This window comes from Molossus molossus, unplaced genomic scaffold (genome assembly GCF_014108415.1).
Source record: "Molossus molossus isolate mMolMol1 unplaced genomic scaffold, mMolMol1.p scaffold_m16_p_10, whole genome shotgun sequence".
NCBI classification, from domain to species: Eukaryota; Metazoa; Chordata; class Mammalia; order Chiroptera; family Molossidae; genus Molossus; species Molossus molossus.
In genome coordinates, this window is record NW_023425345.1 from 54,221,835 (window position 1) to 54,238,699 (window position 16,865).

At 37.7% G+C, this 16,865-nt stretch overlaps 1 protein-coding gene across 1 annotated transcript in view; it reads right to left on the reverse strand.

Moving 5' to 3' along the window:
• The window catches only part of OTOGL (otogelin like), a 135,014-nt gene extending 120,291 nt beyond the window's left edge, over positions 1 to 14,723 (reverse strand). Inside the window, 6 exon segments of the mRNA XM_036252659.1 lie at positions 4,138 to 4,292; positions 6,089 to 6,187; positions 7,832 to 7,898; positions 12,603 to 12,651; positions 13,599 to 13,638; positions 14,672 to 14,723. Coding sequence (XP_036108552.1) covers positions 4,138 to 4,292; positions 6,089 to 6,187; positions 7,832 to 7,898; positions 12,603 to 12,651; positions 13,599 to 13,638; positions 14,672 to 14,723 — 462 coding nt within the window.
• Positions 14,724 to 16,865: the final 2,142 nt, after the last annotated feature.

Consider the following 16,865-nt stretch of genomic DNA (forward strand, 5'->3'; position numbering starts at 1 on the left):
TTTTGAATGATAGCCTTGCTGGATATAGTAGTCTTGGATTCAGATCCTTGTTTTTCATGACCTTGATTACTTCATGCCACTCCCTTCTGCCCTGTAGTGTTTCTGTTGAGAAGTCAGCTGAGAGCCTTATGGGGGTTCCTTTGTAGGTAACCTGTTGCTTACCTCTTGCTGCCTTTAGGATTCTCTCTTTGTCTTTAATTTTTGGCATTTTAATTACTATGTGTCTTGGTGTGGGCCTCTTTAGGTTCTTCTTACTTGGGGCTCTCTATGCTTCTTGAACTTGAATGCCTTCTTCCTTCACCAAATTAGGAAAGTTTTCTGTCACTATTTCTTCAAATATATTCTCTAACCCTTGCTTATCTTCTTCTTCTTCGGGGACTCCTATGATGCGAATATTATTATGTTTCCAGTTGTCCCACAGTTCTCTTAAGCTGTCTCCTGTTTTTTAATTGTTTTTTCCTTCTGGTGTTCTGACTGGTTGATTTTTTTTCTACTTTGTCTTCTAATTCACTGATCCAATCCTCAGCTTCTTCTACTCTGCTGGTTAGTTCCTCCAATGTGTTCTTTATTTCTGCTATGTCATTATTCATTTCCACTTGTTTGGTTTTCAATGCTTCTCTGTCTTGACCCATGGTGTTGAGGTCCTTACTCATGCTGTTGAGCTTCCTCAAGATCATGACTCTGAACTCTACCTCTGATAATTTGCTTAGCTGCATTTCATTTATCTCATCTTTGGTAGAGGTCTCTTGTTCTTTCGTTTGGGATTTGTTTCTTTGTTTCACCATTTTTGCTATCTCAGTGGGTTTTGGATCGTGCCAAATTTTCCCTGTGTTGGTGTTCTGCTGTTGGAGGCTCCCTCTACTGGGTTTGGATGAGCGTGGGAGGACCCACATTAAACACCACTGTCCAGTCTTACTTTCCTGGTTAGATTTGCAATCCCAGAAACCATTCAGTTATCCTCTAGCTTTTTGTCTGGAGGCTATTAGTCTTGGTTACTTGAAGAGCCTTGAGTTCTCAGTTGAATGAAAAACTCCCTCAGGTGTTCTGCATAAGAGGATTTCCCAAGAGTGGGACAGATGCTGGCTGTTAATCAGCCTCAATTTGCAATTCTTTGGCCCACCTTAGTGGGGTTGAATCTCTGAGGCAAGGGCTGCCAACTCTCCCCGAGCGCTGGGAAGAAGTAAGATGGCCACCATCCTGTGTGGCCACAACTCAGCAAAAGCTCTGAGTGCCCTCCGAATCCTGAGTGTCCCCACACAGTTTCAGTCCAGTCCTCCCTCCCTCTTTGAAGCCCAACGTGAGTGGCTGTGGCTAATTTAGTGCTCTGTCCTGGCCCTCTGTGCTATGGAGCCAGCTTGGAATTTTAACCCCGAGGGCGCTGCTCACAGCTAAACTGCTGTTGTCCATGGGCTCCCAGCCCCCCTCTCATGCCTCCTCAATCCTACCAGGATCGATTCAGTGTCCCTTGTTATATGGTCCTCACTAGCTGCTTTTCTGTTGCCTTTTCCCCAATGATTGGTCTTTATTATAGTTATAGTTCCAGTCTGGTCCTGAGAGATGGTCTGTGTAGCTTCTATTCACTCTGTCGCCATTTTGGAATCCCTTTATTTTACTTTATTTATTTATTTATTTATTTATTTATTTATTTATTTATTGCTTTGGATGCTATGATGAAAAATTTTAAACTATGTACATGTATTATTTTCATAAAAAAATAAAATATTAAAGAAAAAAAGAATCAGGAGAATAAAAAAATATGTGTATAAAGATGGTTGTCAAAATATGTTTTAAAATACTGAAAATAGCCCTGGCCGGTTTGGCTCAGCGGTTAGAGCATCAGCCTGCGGTCTGGAGAGACCCGGGTTCGGTTCCCGCTAAGGGCACGTACCTCGGTTGCAGTTTGTCCCCAGCCCTGGTTGGTCGTGCGGGTGGCAGCCATTCGATGTGTTCCTTTCACGTCGATGTTTCTCTCTCTCTCTGTTCCTCTCTCTCCCTCCCACTCTACCTGAACAGAAAATGGAAAAATGTCCTCAGGTGAGGATAAAAAAAAATAAAATAAAATACTGAAAATATTTTAAACCTAAATTTCTGAAAATAAATTATTTGAGTATTCCATGAGTTGAAACAAATATAGCTAATCAAATTGTGTTTGTGAAGAATATTTGACATGTCAGGAAGGTCTTAATATAAATTGAAAATTATACATAGTATGATTTTAATATTAAAAATGTATACAAAGCAGAGGGAAAGGGGATAAAGGAAATTCATGAAGCCATTAGCAAAAGTAACTCTTGACTGATAGTTCTAGTATTATTATTTAGACTTTTCTGAATTTTTAAATTTTTCTACAAATGAAGTGAACTACTTCTATAATCAAGGGAAAGATAATATTTTAAATAAATGGATTTGTTGATTTGAAAGCAAATTCCACCAAGCAAAACGGCCCCATAGAAACAGTATCCATGAGCTCTGGAGGCTCAGTTCAGCACCGTGTATTATTATCAAAGGCTAAATTGTCCAGTTGGCACTTTAGTCCTCAAAAGGGTGAGACCCTGGACAAGAACATTTCAATGGGGAGTCAGAAGGTGTCTGAGTGATAAACCCAGCGAGAGAGGGGAGGAATGAGAACAGGAGCCCTGTGGGCACTGAAGATGTACTCCAGGAACTCTGTTACCTGAAGAAGACTCCGATTTTTAATCTTGAAACAGACTTATTTCCTTTCTGGACCACTAGGATTTGTTGTTCTTGAAAAGCTTAAGGGCCTACTTTTAAAAATTTGCCTCACCAAAGAGACAAAAAGAATTTAGGCAACTCCAATCTAATGAAATGAAAAGAAAGGAGAGGAGAGGAGAGGAGAGGAGAGGAGAGGAGAGGAGAGGAGAGGAGAGGAGAGGAGAGGAGAGGAGAGGAGAGGAGAGGAGAGGAGAGGAGAGGAGAGGAGAGGAGAGGAGAGGAGACAAAAGAAGAGAAAGAGAAGAGAAGAGAGAGAGGAGAAGAAGAGAAGAGAAGAGAAGAGAAGAGAAGAGAAGAGAAGAGAAGAGAAGAGAAGAGAAGAGAAGAGAAGAGAAGAGAAGAGAAGAGAAGAGAAGAGAAGAGAAGAGAAGAGAAGAGAGAAAAAAGAAGGCAAAAGGCAAGGCAAGGCAAAAGGCAAGGCAGAGGTTCAAACAAACAACAGCTCTGGAGAGCTGAGCTCTGGCACAGGACACATGGCAGTTCCTGCCTGTGCTTTAAGATACCTGGAAATCCAAGTGAAGACTGTGGGCAGGGAAAGAGGGCCCTGACTTCCTGGCTTCACCCAGAGCCACTCTGCAGCTTACATACTGAGATGTCTCCTAAGGCTCTTTTGAAGCAAGAATGCTGAAACTAAGAACTACCTCTCGGAGCTCAAGCATACGGTATCAATCCACCTAGCAATTAGGGGCCGGTATGCACATCCTCCAGTCTGTGCTTATGCAGCGCATGTACTCCAGTTCATAAACGCTGGCCTCGGTTCGTACTGAGGGGTGCTGTTTTAAAAATTAATGCAGGTCACCCGGCTAGTGTGGTTCAGTAGTTGAGCATTGACCCACACACCAGTCAGGACACATGCCCAGGTTGTGGGCCTGATCCCCTGTGGGGGGTAAGCAGGAGGGGGCCAATCCATGTTCTCTCTCACCGATGTCTCTCTCTCTCTCTCTCTCTCTCTCCTTCTCCCTTCCTCTCTCTCTAAAATCAATAAAGAAAAAAAAATTAATGCAGGTGGCATCACACTGGATGTGTAAAGAAGGAAACATACATGAGTAATAAGGTCTCACCCCCTTTTCAAAATGATCAAATAAAACCTGAAGAATGAGGACACCAAGTGGAGTTAATATTATGACATCTACGACACAGACTTTTCTGCATTGCTTGAAAGTCCCTTCCACATGGATCCAAATCTTCTTTCTCCTAGTCCTATGCCCGGTCTTGACAGAAGTATTTGGTATAGTTGCAAATTGTATCCATCCCTCTAAGAACCAAACCCTCTCCTTCCCCAGACAGAGATCTAAGTATTCATGCTGTGATTGTTAGATATTTTCCACGATTTGTCCAGTACTTTCAAAATACAAGCTTCACCGGAAACAATTTTTAAGTGAATTATACCCTAAGATCACTTACCCATACAGTGTATCGAGGCTCCAGATTACCACAGTCTTTTGCAAAAATGTAAGAACAGTTTCCTGGGAAATAATAGTAGATGCCATCGAAGGTTTCAAAGTGGTACTGTCCCCAGGTTTTGCAAATCCCATCTCTGCCATTGCCCATGTTTGGCACTGAAAAGAAATAGGGTAATTCTTAGTAGAATAAAATAAATTTCACCTGTTTCTGGCAAAGTTCAGTCATGGTAGGTGATTCTATTTCATTAGAATAACTATTGCCATCTCTGGCTGTCAATGTCACAGGAAGAAATAACTAACATAAAATTATTGGTTGCTCTCAAAATCATTAAACTCCCCTGAAGGAAAAGATGGCCTTCGAGTTGTTTTGGACAAAGGATTTGTATTAGAAATATCCTTATTTTTTATATCCAAAGGAAGACTCTGGAAGAAAGGAAGAGTAGAGAGAATGATACAGTAAAAGAAAGTGATAGTGATAAAGCAATATAGTGGCTCAGAAAAGAAAGCAATGTCACCACTGAGTGTCCTAAAAACGAGCTTCGACAGCACCAGAGTGCTCCCATCTCTACAATGTTCTCAAAAATATCTTAATAGTATCCACAGAGAAAAATAACCACTGACAAAAAATAACATGTTTATATGTCTGGGGATGGAGAGTATCAGTCGCCCTAAGTATGCTGCAATTTAAAAATTCATGACCTCAAACTGGCCAAATTTTAAGCAATGTTTGTCTTAAGTTATACATCATCTCCTATTGTCTTCATGACTACCTCCCTCCTTCCCCTTCTGGGTAGCCCTCTATTCCACTTGGATTTTTGAGACCCTTCCCTTTAGAATAATATGATAATCAATGACATTTACTGAGTAAGCAATATGTGTAAAATACTTTAATACCCTACATACGAAGCATAAAGACGGGGCACAATCGTGTCTTTTCTTTTTGTAATTTTTACCTAAATTTATTAACCTTGGCCAACTTTGGTCTTTTCAGGGGAAAATCAGGGATTGAGTCAGTCCTTCTTGACAGTATGCCTTCCCTGTGTTGCAAAGTTTCACAGAAGTATGCTGCAATTTAATACTTTATAGCACGTATCACAAGTGTAATTAATGTGTACCTGTTGTGTGTTAGTCCTGTCCACTAGTCTGTAACTTCCAAGAGAACAGGAATATGTCTATATTATTTAGTACTGTATCCCCAGTGCCCAGCCTGGGGTCTAGTAGATGCTCAATAAATACTCATTACACTGATGAATATTTATTGATTACGACTGATGTAGCATCCTAACTTAGACACCATAATAAAAATATTTTTTTTCCCTAGCCAGTTTGGCTCAGCAGTTAGAGCATCAGCCAGTGGACCAGAGAGTCCTTGGTTCAGTTCCCACTAAGGGCATGTACCTCGGTTGCAGTTTGTCCCCCAATGTGTGCGTAGCAACCACTTGATGTATCTCTCTCACATCGATGTTTTTCTCTCTCTCTCTTTCTCCCTCTCTCTCTCCCACTCTATGCAAAATGTCCTCAGGTGAGTATAAATATATATATATATATATATAAAGAATCCTCTGCTTTGAAAAGCTCTCAATATTTTTTTTCTATTTTATGTATAGAATGTTTAATTAACTCAAAGTCAAAAAGAATGCATAGCTCCAAGTAATAAATTTAGTTTATCAAGCAAAAGAGAGATAAATGAGAACCCGGTTTTAAAGGGCTAGTACCATCTAGAGTAGAAAAAACTACTTAAGGAAATAGTAGAGATAAGTGAGAAGAGAAAGTGGGCATATCTACTTTCTTTTACATTGTTTTGAAATTACTGGGAATAAGTTGTGAGTACTCAAGTTAATATACAATATAATTGTTCCAAATCCCAATGGATGAACCCTAATATAGCAAATTATGCCTTCATGTTCTCTTCGGCATCTCATAATTCTCTCCTGAGTATCCCTGAAACTTACCAATCTGGCACCGTGTCCCAAGTGCCTGAAATATTTGGCAGTCACATGTACCAGCCTTAGAACAGAAAGCTCCGTTAAGGCATTCATGAGGACAAGAACCTGAGGGGCAAAAAAATAAGTTATCTCCTGGCGTGCATCAGTGCTTATAAACATAATATGTCAAACTTTAGCTTGGACTAACTGTAACCACTATTAACTCAAACAGAACCCTGGGCATCTTGCCTTGATGAGCTAAAGAATGAAGCCCGTCAAGTCTTTATCTAGTTCATTTCATTATGTGTGCTGTGAAACCAGACAGACGGGCTTTCACATCTCACACTGCCCTGAGAGCAAAGGTTAGCTTCCTTCAAGCGATGGAAAGGTCAAGTTCCCATGTAAGGAATCCCTGTCAGGAATCCCTGTCCCAAGATGATGAGAACCAGAAATGCACAAGCCGCAGATGATTCCGCGGATGGAGTTTGGCAGCGGCGACACGTCCAGTGGGGTCCCTCCCGAGGAGCAAATGCTGTGTTAAAGAATATCGTCCACCATTAGCTCAAGGCAAAGTACAAAACTCAAAAGGAAACCCCCATTTTTTAAGAGAATGATTAAAAATGTCATTTGAAGTTTTGTGTATTAATCCTCAGGCTTAATTACAAATGATGCATTTTTTTTTTTCCTGACCCAGATTTCATTCGAATGGAGCAGAAGCCAAAGTCACTGTTACCTGTCACCAAAATTATTCTTTCTTTTGTGGAAAGAAAAAGCACCCCAAAGGATTATGTTGAAAAGAGGAAGCAAGAAACTGAGCTCCTGGGCAAGTTTTAAAAATGAAAATGAATCACAGTGAAAATGTTTCCTCTAATAAGGAGAAGACAAGAGGCAACCATCAAAACTGAAGCAAGAAGGGTTTGAGAAACACAGCAAGGGAACCCAGGGGCATCTTCGAGTCACTATAAGGTATTACAAGACATTGTGAGTTTCTGGAATATGTAAAGGTCATGAAAGCACTTATCTAACTGAAGTAATTTAACCACAGCTTTGCCAAAGGCAAGAATTTGGAAAACTTATTATCCTCCCACCTTAACATTATTATATCTTAAGTTTCTTTCTACACTTAAACACAGACAGCTCTCTAAGTAGTTTATCTTAACTGAAGAAAAGTGAGCTGTTTCAACTTAGATCATAAATATAGGTAACAAATACTTTGCATAAACTTAAATGTACCTCCCCCTCCCCCCCCCCGCACAAGAGGCAAAACTATCTTTAAATTTTATCTTATATCACAATATTGCATTTTTACAATGAATAAATGTCTAAATATTTAGATAAACAAATCTCCTTAAAAAAAAATATTTACAGCCCTGTTTATTCCCTGAAAACAGAAATCCTTGTTATTTTTAATGCAATGAAAAAAAAACAAATTAAATTTCAAACTACCATCAGCTTTCTGCTTAATGGAAATGGGACATTAGTAAGCAAAACATAGGATGTCGAGGAGAGATCAAGGAGCAAGTGATTGCTTTAGAAAATAAGTTTCTGATACAGTGATATCTTTCTATGTGGCCACCAGCTTTGTCCATGTTTAACCCTACTTGTTTCCAAAAATAAAGTGAACTTAAGCAACTATTGCTAAGTATTATTACCACCTCTATTTTCTTCTTGCATTATATGGAAATAATAAACAGTTGATTTAATATATCCTCCCCCCCAAAAAAGTGTCTTTTAAGAAAGCAAATGCAAAACCATAGATGTAACACTGACCTTTTATTTTGCTCTCACCCCAATTAATAGCGTCATGGAAGAAGTATCTTGGAGATGTTGCTTCAAGCTTTGAAAGAAAGAAAAAAGTTCAAGAGAATTAGAGTAGATTTCATTTAGAAAATCTGGAAAATAGCTACAAATACAGAAATTATAAGGTACTGGACTTTCTTTTTCCTTGGATTATTGAGGCAACCTCGGTGAGGCAGAAAGGATTCCTCTAGGGTTGTGGTACTGCCTCATGCCATGTTCTTTATCCTATCTGATAAAACATGTTTGACATGTTCTTTATCCTTTCTGACTTCAGTTCTTCTGCTTCCCTTCTCTCCTTGGAAAAGACCCTGGATGGAATCTAACTTTTGCATTAATTGTCTGCTCTACCTGCAAGAGTAGCCATTCTCTGATGCTTCCAAGTGCACATGGGTCTGGAGAAAGTGCATGAGGCCGATGGACAGACAATGATGCTCCTACTGCCTGCAGACCCATCAGTGAAGGCACCATCCACAGAAGCTTCTTTGCTGCTGTGTCAGAACGCCACCCTCACTCTCCAAAGAGCTAACACTTGCAAGTTCATAGAACATTTACATACACTTTCATAGACTCCCAAGGCACTTTAGAGTAGTGGTTAAGAGCATGAATTACTGAATGAGCGAGACCTGGATTAGAGTCCTAATTCTCTCATTATTTACTCTTAGGTAGGTTTTCTAACCTCTTAGTGGCTCCTTTTACTTGTCTGTAAAAGGGAACAATGGTACCTACTTTATTGTGCAGTCATCATAATAAATAAAAACATGTATATAAAGATTCCACCATAGTACCTCACATACAAAATTAGCAAGAGAGAAATGTATATTGATCTAAGCAATTCAGATAAAACCTTAATACTTTTAGAAGTCCATATGGATTAGTAGCAAATAATTGTGGATTACTAAAACTAATCAATTTAGATTTTTATTCCAACTCAAATCCAGTTTAGTGTATGGTCTGTAGCAATGTCCTTCCAACAGCAATATTACGTTCACAGGAGACTACACACTCCAGAACATTGCTATATAATCGTTGAATTGAGTACAGAGGATGTTAGAAAAACGTGGAAGGGTGGAGGATAAGAAGAAAGGGTAATAGAGAATGTGACTTCAAGTACAAAGTCCTTTTTCAACATATTCCAGTCTCCTTCCCACCTGTAAAGTTTTATTTGGGCATTTCCCAATAAAGTACTTTTTCCGCCCTGGCCGGTTTGGCTCAGCGGTTAGAGCGTCGGCCTGCAGTCCGGAGAGACCCGGGTTCAGTTCCCGCTAAGGGCACGTACTTCGGTTGCAGTTTGTCCCCGGCCCTGGTTGGTTGTGCGGGTGGCAGCCACTCGATGTGTCCCTTCACGTCGATGTTTCTCTCTCTCTCTCCCTTCCTCTCTCTCCCTCCCACTCTATCTGTACAAAAAGTGGAGGAATATCCTCCGGTGAGGATAAAAAAAAAAAAAAAGTACTTTTTCCTTCAACAGGTAAACCTGACCCATACCATCCAAAAGAACTCCCACACTCACCCTTGAAGACTCCTTTCTAAACTCCTTGGCCCACACAATGGTGGCAAGGTCCTTCATCCCTGCTTTCGTTCCTCCAGGGTTTCATCCTCACTGTTGAATCTCCCCTTTTTGCCTTGCCTCTCTCCTCAAACCAAGTCAGACTCACAGCAGTCTGAGACCTTGATTACCCCCAAGACAGCAAGTTTTATTCTCTGTGCAGTCGCATGTTTTCCAGCTGCCTAAATCTAGCACAACCATCAATATTACTGAGCACAAAAGTCTTCTTTGGTTCCGATGAATTCTCTCTGAAGCTCACTAAAAGTCTACAGTGACTTCAACTCTGCTCCATACTGGTTTATAACCTTGAACAAATTATTTAAACCTGCTCAGCCTCAATTTCCCAATCTATGAAATGGAATGACAATAACTGCCTCCCAGAACTGTGAGGATTAAATGAGGTGGGATAAATAAAGCACGAAGAATAGCTCCAGGCACATAATAAGTGTTATGAACATGTTACCCATTTTTGTTATTTGGCAACAACTGAATATACTGAACAACACTGGACCAAGGCAAGAATTTATAACTAACTCATCTTTTGCTCCAAATCCTTTCACTGCCTAGCGTGACGAGGTGTGACTACCCAGAGCACCAGCATCCTGGTTAATTATCACAGCATTGCATGCATCGTACTGCCCTATTTCAACAAGGGCAGGACATGACACATAGTTTTCTCTCTTTTTTTTAACAGATCTGAACTAAGAATGGTATTTTATATTCATAATTGGGAGCACTTTTATTTTTATGTCATATAAATAATGGCAAATAATCGGTGTTGTCTCAGATTCCATGAACAAGTTACCCAGAAATGACTTCTTTACCAGCCTTCTCTAGACATTGAGTGTCTACACAGCATCTGTGTTTCTGTGCACATCGAGACCCTCCAACTTCAAACACTGGCTTCTTTCTATCTCTGCCTAAAGGCAGAATCCAAGCAGGACAGATCGCGGAAAGTGCCTTCCAGCAGATGATTTAAGGCTGCCCTCAACCAAGGAGGAAAAGGAGTTGGTAGATAAGTACCCCAGCTTTCCCCATCCATTGGAGACCAATTCTACAATACATCCTACCCAGCTCCTCAGAGAGCCCCCAAGGAGAGGGAGCCCCAGATGCCTAAAGCAGGAAGCCTCATTCACATAGCTGTACTGGGTTTTCTGCCTTCCTGGTCTCACTCTTCCTCTCCCTCGCTGTGCACAACCTAAACAAATCACCTGCACCTAAGTCTCCGTCTCAGCCCCCGCTTTAGGGAGAATTTTAAATGTAATGCAAAAAAAAAAAAAAAATCAAGCAGTGGATGCATATATTCACATAAATGATAAAAAAAAAGAATAGCCCATTCTTCCTCTTGGCTGATTACATCTCCACAGGAGGGTGAGAAGCCCAGAAAAATGCGGTCCTTCGATGAGAAATCACCGCAGCACATAAATACACCATTGAGAGAAGCCTGTGTCTACCCTTTCTTTGCTCATTGTTCATCACATTGCCAACATATTTCTGAATTCTTACTTGCACAGATATCTATCCATCAGTGTTCTGTCTTCCTAGAGCTGGGGAGTGAATCTGTAGACAGGAAGGCCTTGTAACAGATGCAGTTTCAGTCCTAAACAGTGCAATGCGTGATTATGACTTCAGTGTCCTTCTTTAACATCTATTATTTTAAAATTTGCTCAAATATTCAATAACTCTGATGTGTGTTCTTTAGCTACAGGAAATTAAAAGACAAGGGTCCTGCTTTTCTTTCTCTCTAAAAGGGAAATCAAAACAAGGTGAGTTCATAACCTATTAACAAAAAGGAGGTATTAACATTACTTCTTTGGAGTAAATTATTCAAATTCTAAAAACATCTGTCCGGACAATAGCACAGGGTGGGGCAAAAGTAAGTTTACAGTTGTTCATAAGGAAAATAATATAATAATAAATAACACTACAAGAACAAACTCTGTGTTTCTCATACTCAGACTGCGAACCTGCTTTTGCCCCACGCTGCATCACCCCATCAACAGGTCACTTCACGTGACAACTGTGAGGTTCTCACAGGTTCTTCAACCCAGTGGGTTCAATGGAATGTAGTTTTTCTCAAAATCGAATTTTCTACTGAGTCAAGATGCTGTCTTCTTGTGGCTATTACGGTCTACTGGCAAACATGTACTTACAATTTCTCAGAGAAGTCATTTTAACCACTTCACATGGTAAGTACACAAAACACTCTTTATAAGAAAAAAAAAGAAATATTTCCATTTTATAGACAATCCTTTGCCCACTTTAGTACCAAAAAAAATCACTCAATATAAAACATAGTTCTGTCTTCTAAATTGTCACAACGGCATATAAAAGCCGTCTTTAATCTCTTTAATTAACACCAAAAAAATCCAGAAATTTAGGTGTTTACCAGAAATGCTAGCAGAAATTGATTGCATTTCAGCATTTGACAAAAGTCTCCTTAAATATATATATATATGTATATATATATATATATGCTGTTCGCTATCTAAATATTCAAATCATATTACTTTCCAAAGAAATGCCTTTAAGTTAGGATTCTCTATTTTGCCAGCCATCTTTTATAGAGAAATGTTTTTTAAAACCCACTCATTTGAACATTCCAACCATAGTTTGAAGATATTGCAATTATATTATCCAATATTCTTTATATAAAACAATCAAGCAAAAAGATGTCCTCAGTTCAGTGCTACCCAACCCCTCAAAAGAATAAGGGGTGGGGGTCGCCTCTCCAGAAGTGCCTGCAATTTAGACTTATCAGACGATATAAAAGCTGTTTGTCAGAACACCAGGACACCTCTGATGACTTTTGCAATATTTAACTCAGATCATTTACACCTTTCTCTGCCCCATTTGCGTGTATTTTTCTGTTGTTGGTTGTCTTGATATTGGGCTTAATTTTTAGACCCATTTAAATTTTCTGGCAAGTAGATGAGATTAAATCTCACACAGATGCCGTGAGCCTATCAGTAGGAAAGTGAGGTGAATAGCAAGTAAACAAGTAAATGTGAACTAAACATGAATTAGGGGGTCGCAGAAAAGCAGTAGAGAAGTTACTTTGCCTCTTCCTCCTCCTTCTGATCTTGTTTTTAGCATTTCATTCCTCTCCACAAAGGTCTCATTGTTAAAGTGACAGCAGAGTCTCAAAGCAGAATGGATTGTTTCTCTGCCTCTCTCCCCATCTGAGGCATAACCTACCTGTGCTGCTAAAAGAGCTCTTTTCTGTCGATTTTCATTAAATCCGTTTCTGGAAGAAAACAAAAAGAACTTGTATAGTCAAAGGCCCCAAGGCAACCTGAACAAGCCTTTCCCAAGAGAGAGCGGGTGTTTTCCTCCTGATTTCCATCACTTTATCAAAGAGGTCTTTCTTGGTTTAACATTTAAAAGGTCCCCCTCCCCCTTTTGGAGGGGTTAGATTTGGGTGGTGTACGGTCTCATTTTACAAAATTCAGGAGTGTCCCCAAATCTCTCTAGTCTCTGAGGTAAACTGAATTTTAGGAAGGAACTTCGAGATAGAAAAATAAACAAAATCATGTAATATTTTAGCAACAACACACATGATCTTTTCTCCACATGACTCCGTAAAACTGGTGAGCTAAGTATTCACCAACAGCACACTCCCTTTTATTAAATGCAATGCTTAGTCATTTACCATGTCACTAAAGGCAGACAAGCATCAATATAGTAAGCACATCATACTACGATTTATCAAAATTGATGGGGAATAGAATTCTGTTTTTCATTAAACAGATCAGTTTTGTCTAAGGATGATTTTCGTTATTTTGTGTTAGATCAATTTTTACTCTTTTTAATCATTAAAAAAGTGGTTTACTCTGTGTTAAGATACAGCACATTTGAAATCAGCAAGGTACATTGATGATGATAATAATATAAGAAATGGAAATACTGAGTAAAGCTTCTTTGCAAATCTTTGAAGTGAAAGTCTTTGGATACTACCAAGAATTCCTCTTATGATTAAAATAAAAGGAAACATTTTTTGCTTCACAGAGAAGGAACTGAATGCTTGATAATTTTCAATTTGTGAAAATGTTTTAAAGGGCTGCATACAATGCCTTCGTTTTGTAAAATATTTTATTTTATTTTTTTGTAAAAGCAGATACAGTTATCTGCTTAAATTTGCTCATTCTTACCAATTGTATGCTGTGGTGGATATAAAGAACAAAAAATACTCACTTTGATGTTCCCTTCAAGATAGATGATGCACAAATATATCCTGCCAGAGATAAATAAATAAATACACACACACACACACACAAATAAATGTTATACAAATACCTTGATCACATGTTCTGATTATTAAACAGATCATTTTAAACTAAATTCTAAAACTCAAACTGAGCTTTGCTGTTAGGTATTTTGCATGTTCTGAAGGACTTTGACCAGCAAATTCCCTGTGAGACATTAGAGTGACTGATAATCCAGAAAGAAGGAGCAGGGTGCCTAGCCTTACAAAGAGACATAACTCAGTAGAGCAAGCATTAGACTTAGAGTCCCGAGAGCCAAGTTTTAGACTTGGTACTACCACATAGTAAATACCAAACTTAAGCAAGCTACCATGCATATCCCAAAATAATGATGTTAGACAAGTTCCTCTCCAAAGTCTACTCCATATCTCAACTCTGTGACATTTTGTCCCGGGAGTTTCAGCCACTGCTAGGATTAGAAAATAGCATCTATAACCTCACCAGTATTTTATACTTCAGCAATTATTCCTTATTCTCCTAACAAGCACCTTTCAGGGATTAGACATTAACAACTGATTGTAAATAAATGCTTTCCCCATAAAAATATTTTATAAAAATTAATTTATAAATAAAATTTCTATAAAATAATTGAAAATCAATTCTTAGCACCAAATGCTAAAGTTCTTTGTAAAATATCTGTTTACCTTTCTTCGGTTGCTGGCATAAAAAGAGTTTCAGTACTCAACTTATCTTTAGTTATTATAAAATTTTAAATGATTAAATTACAGAGACAAATATTTTAAATCATTTTTTAGAAAAGTTAGAATCAAAGCTTCTTTTAGTAGAGTTGCATAACACAATAAAAGCATGATTTCAACATTTAAAGAAAAGACAAAAAAAATGAAAGTCTCAAATTATCTACATTATTACAAATTTTCAAAACGATGAGCTGGTTGTAATTCTAATGACATCAAAGTAAGTATTTTACAGTATGAGGAGAAACTATTCCTGTCAGTTGCAACAAAGACTAAAATAAGGTAAAAATTGTATATAAGTTCTTACCTTGCAATGAAAACAGCAATAAATGAAGCAAGAATATACTCCAAGGTATCATTAAATTGAGTTTTCTCACAATGTTCATTTCAGTGTAGACTTTCTCCCTGAAATGTAACCAAATTGTTGGTCTTTACTATGATGGCATCTTAGAAGGATGTGTATTTGGAGAGTGGTCAAAATCTTATAAATATAGTTTTGTAATAAAGTAATTCATAAAGGAATTCCCGTCTTTCTAACTACATACAGCATCTGAGGCTTTAGAAATTGCAGGCAACCTTTTGGCTGAGTCTCTCATTAGTAATGCATGGCAGCCTCTTACCTGAGCCTGTATTAGTTACACCCTACCTGGATTCTGCACATCACACGCCTTTTTTAGCCTATATCAGTCTTTTATAACCTCTAAAGAGAGATGTAGCTACAAAATAAAAATTTGTAACTGTTAACTCCTGGTGTCACTTGAGATCATCATTATTCTTAATTGCTCATCTATTCTCTGTGTTTTATTCATAAAATAATCACTGCCTTTTGAAAAAAGGGTGACATAAAATCCTATCAATCATTCCTAGAATGTCTAAATGTTCTCATAAATTTTTCTTTAAGAATGAAAAATAAACTAAAATTATGTTCACATATGTTCAACTCATGTACCATTACCATGTAGTTTAAATTGATATATTTATGTGCCCACAGATATTTCTGTTAAACATTCTGCAACAAAAGTAGAAAATAACACACAAAGATGATATTCTAATATTTGATTTTAGGAAGAAAATAAAAGAACTAAAATAGCCCTGAAAACCTTCCCTTCACACCACATTTTTCCATCTTCTATAACAAGTACCCAATTGGACAACAAAGAAGGTCTTCATATTCCAGTAGTAAGAACATTCTTCTCTGAAAGCGGTTCCAGCATCAGAGAAGAGCTCGAATATTTTATACGGCACCTCATAGAGATGATCTAAGCCTCAAAAATGAGTGAAAGCCATGCTTATATACTGGACACAGATTTCCTATAGCAGATCCCATGCGTTACCTGCATTATTATCAGACTCATTTAATGGAGCACATTGGTAAGGAATGTCTAACTACAGAAGAACTACCTTATAAGACAAAAAAGCATGCCAGTTTAACATCTTGTTCTCAGACACCCTTTCTGCAATGACTTCCCAGTCTTTGTGTTCTAATTTTGCATGCCCAATATCTATTACATAAACAGTTCCTTGTCTTTCCCCAAATTCAATGATCATTTTCTCTTGTTCTGTATGCTCTTAATCACGTTCCATTGCTCACATGATTGCTAATTCCATGCGCCAAGAGAAGATGGTTCCCTATAAATTCATGTTTTAGGCATAAAGACACACTCCTTTACTAAAATTATAAGTAACTATGTGCATAGGTACACATACACATTCTGTACGCTCATTTTGTAATTGTGATGGATAAGTTTAAATAACTTAAGTATAGTATGTGTTTCATAAATATTTATTAAATGCATATTAGTCATTACTCTTAAAGTAATTACAAAATCACTCAAACCAGATAATAAATTAATATAATTCTGAAAAGATAGATTTAATTATTTATAGTTACATCCTAAATATTGATCCAAAACATATAACTACTTAACCACAATCAAAACTATAAAATATGCTAGATACTTAAGAAGAAGTGACTATAAAATACTTTAAAAGGTTAAGCTTCAAGTTTGTTTAGGGAACAATTGTTTTTCTTCACAGAAATTTTAAAATTAAGAGCAGCCATTGTGTTTCTGCAAAATGCTTATTGACTCTCTGGAAAGGGTGGAAATGTACATAATCAATATGTATTACTAAGTCCCTTCCTTAATTTACAATAGTTCCTCTTAGTTTCATACATAAATCTGTATAAAGCAAGCTAAAATAATATAAAGAATGTATAAATCATACCTTAATACGTTTTTTCCAATCAAGTAACTGCTTGACTTTTTTTAACTTAAAATTTTTCACAAGTGACATACATATGGAAAAATCCCAAATTGAAACCAAAGATGAAGTTTCATGGTTCAAAAATAAACATTCCAGTAATACACATAGTTATTTCTAAACAGCAAAGCCATCTGAAAAGTACTTATTTCTCATCTTAATTTAGATATCTTATGTACTTAATTCAAATGTAATGACTTGTAAAATGTTTACTTCAGATTTCATATAGCATCTTTAAA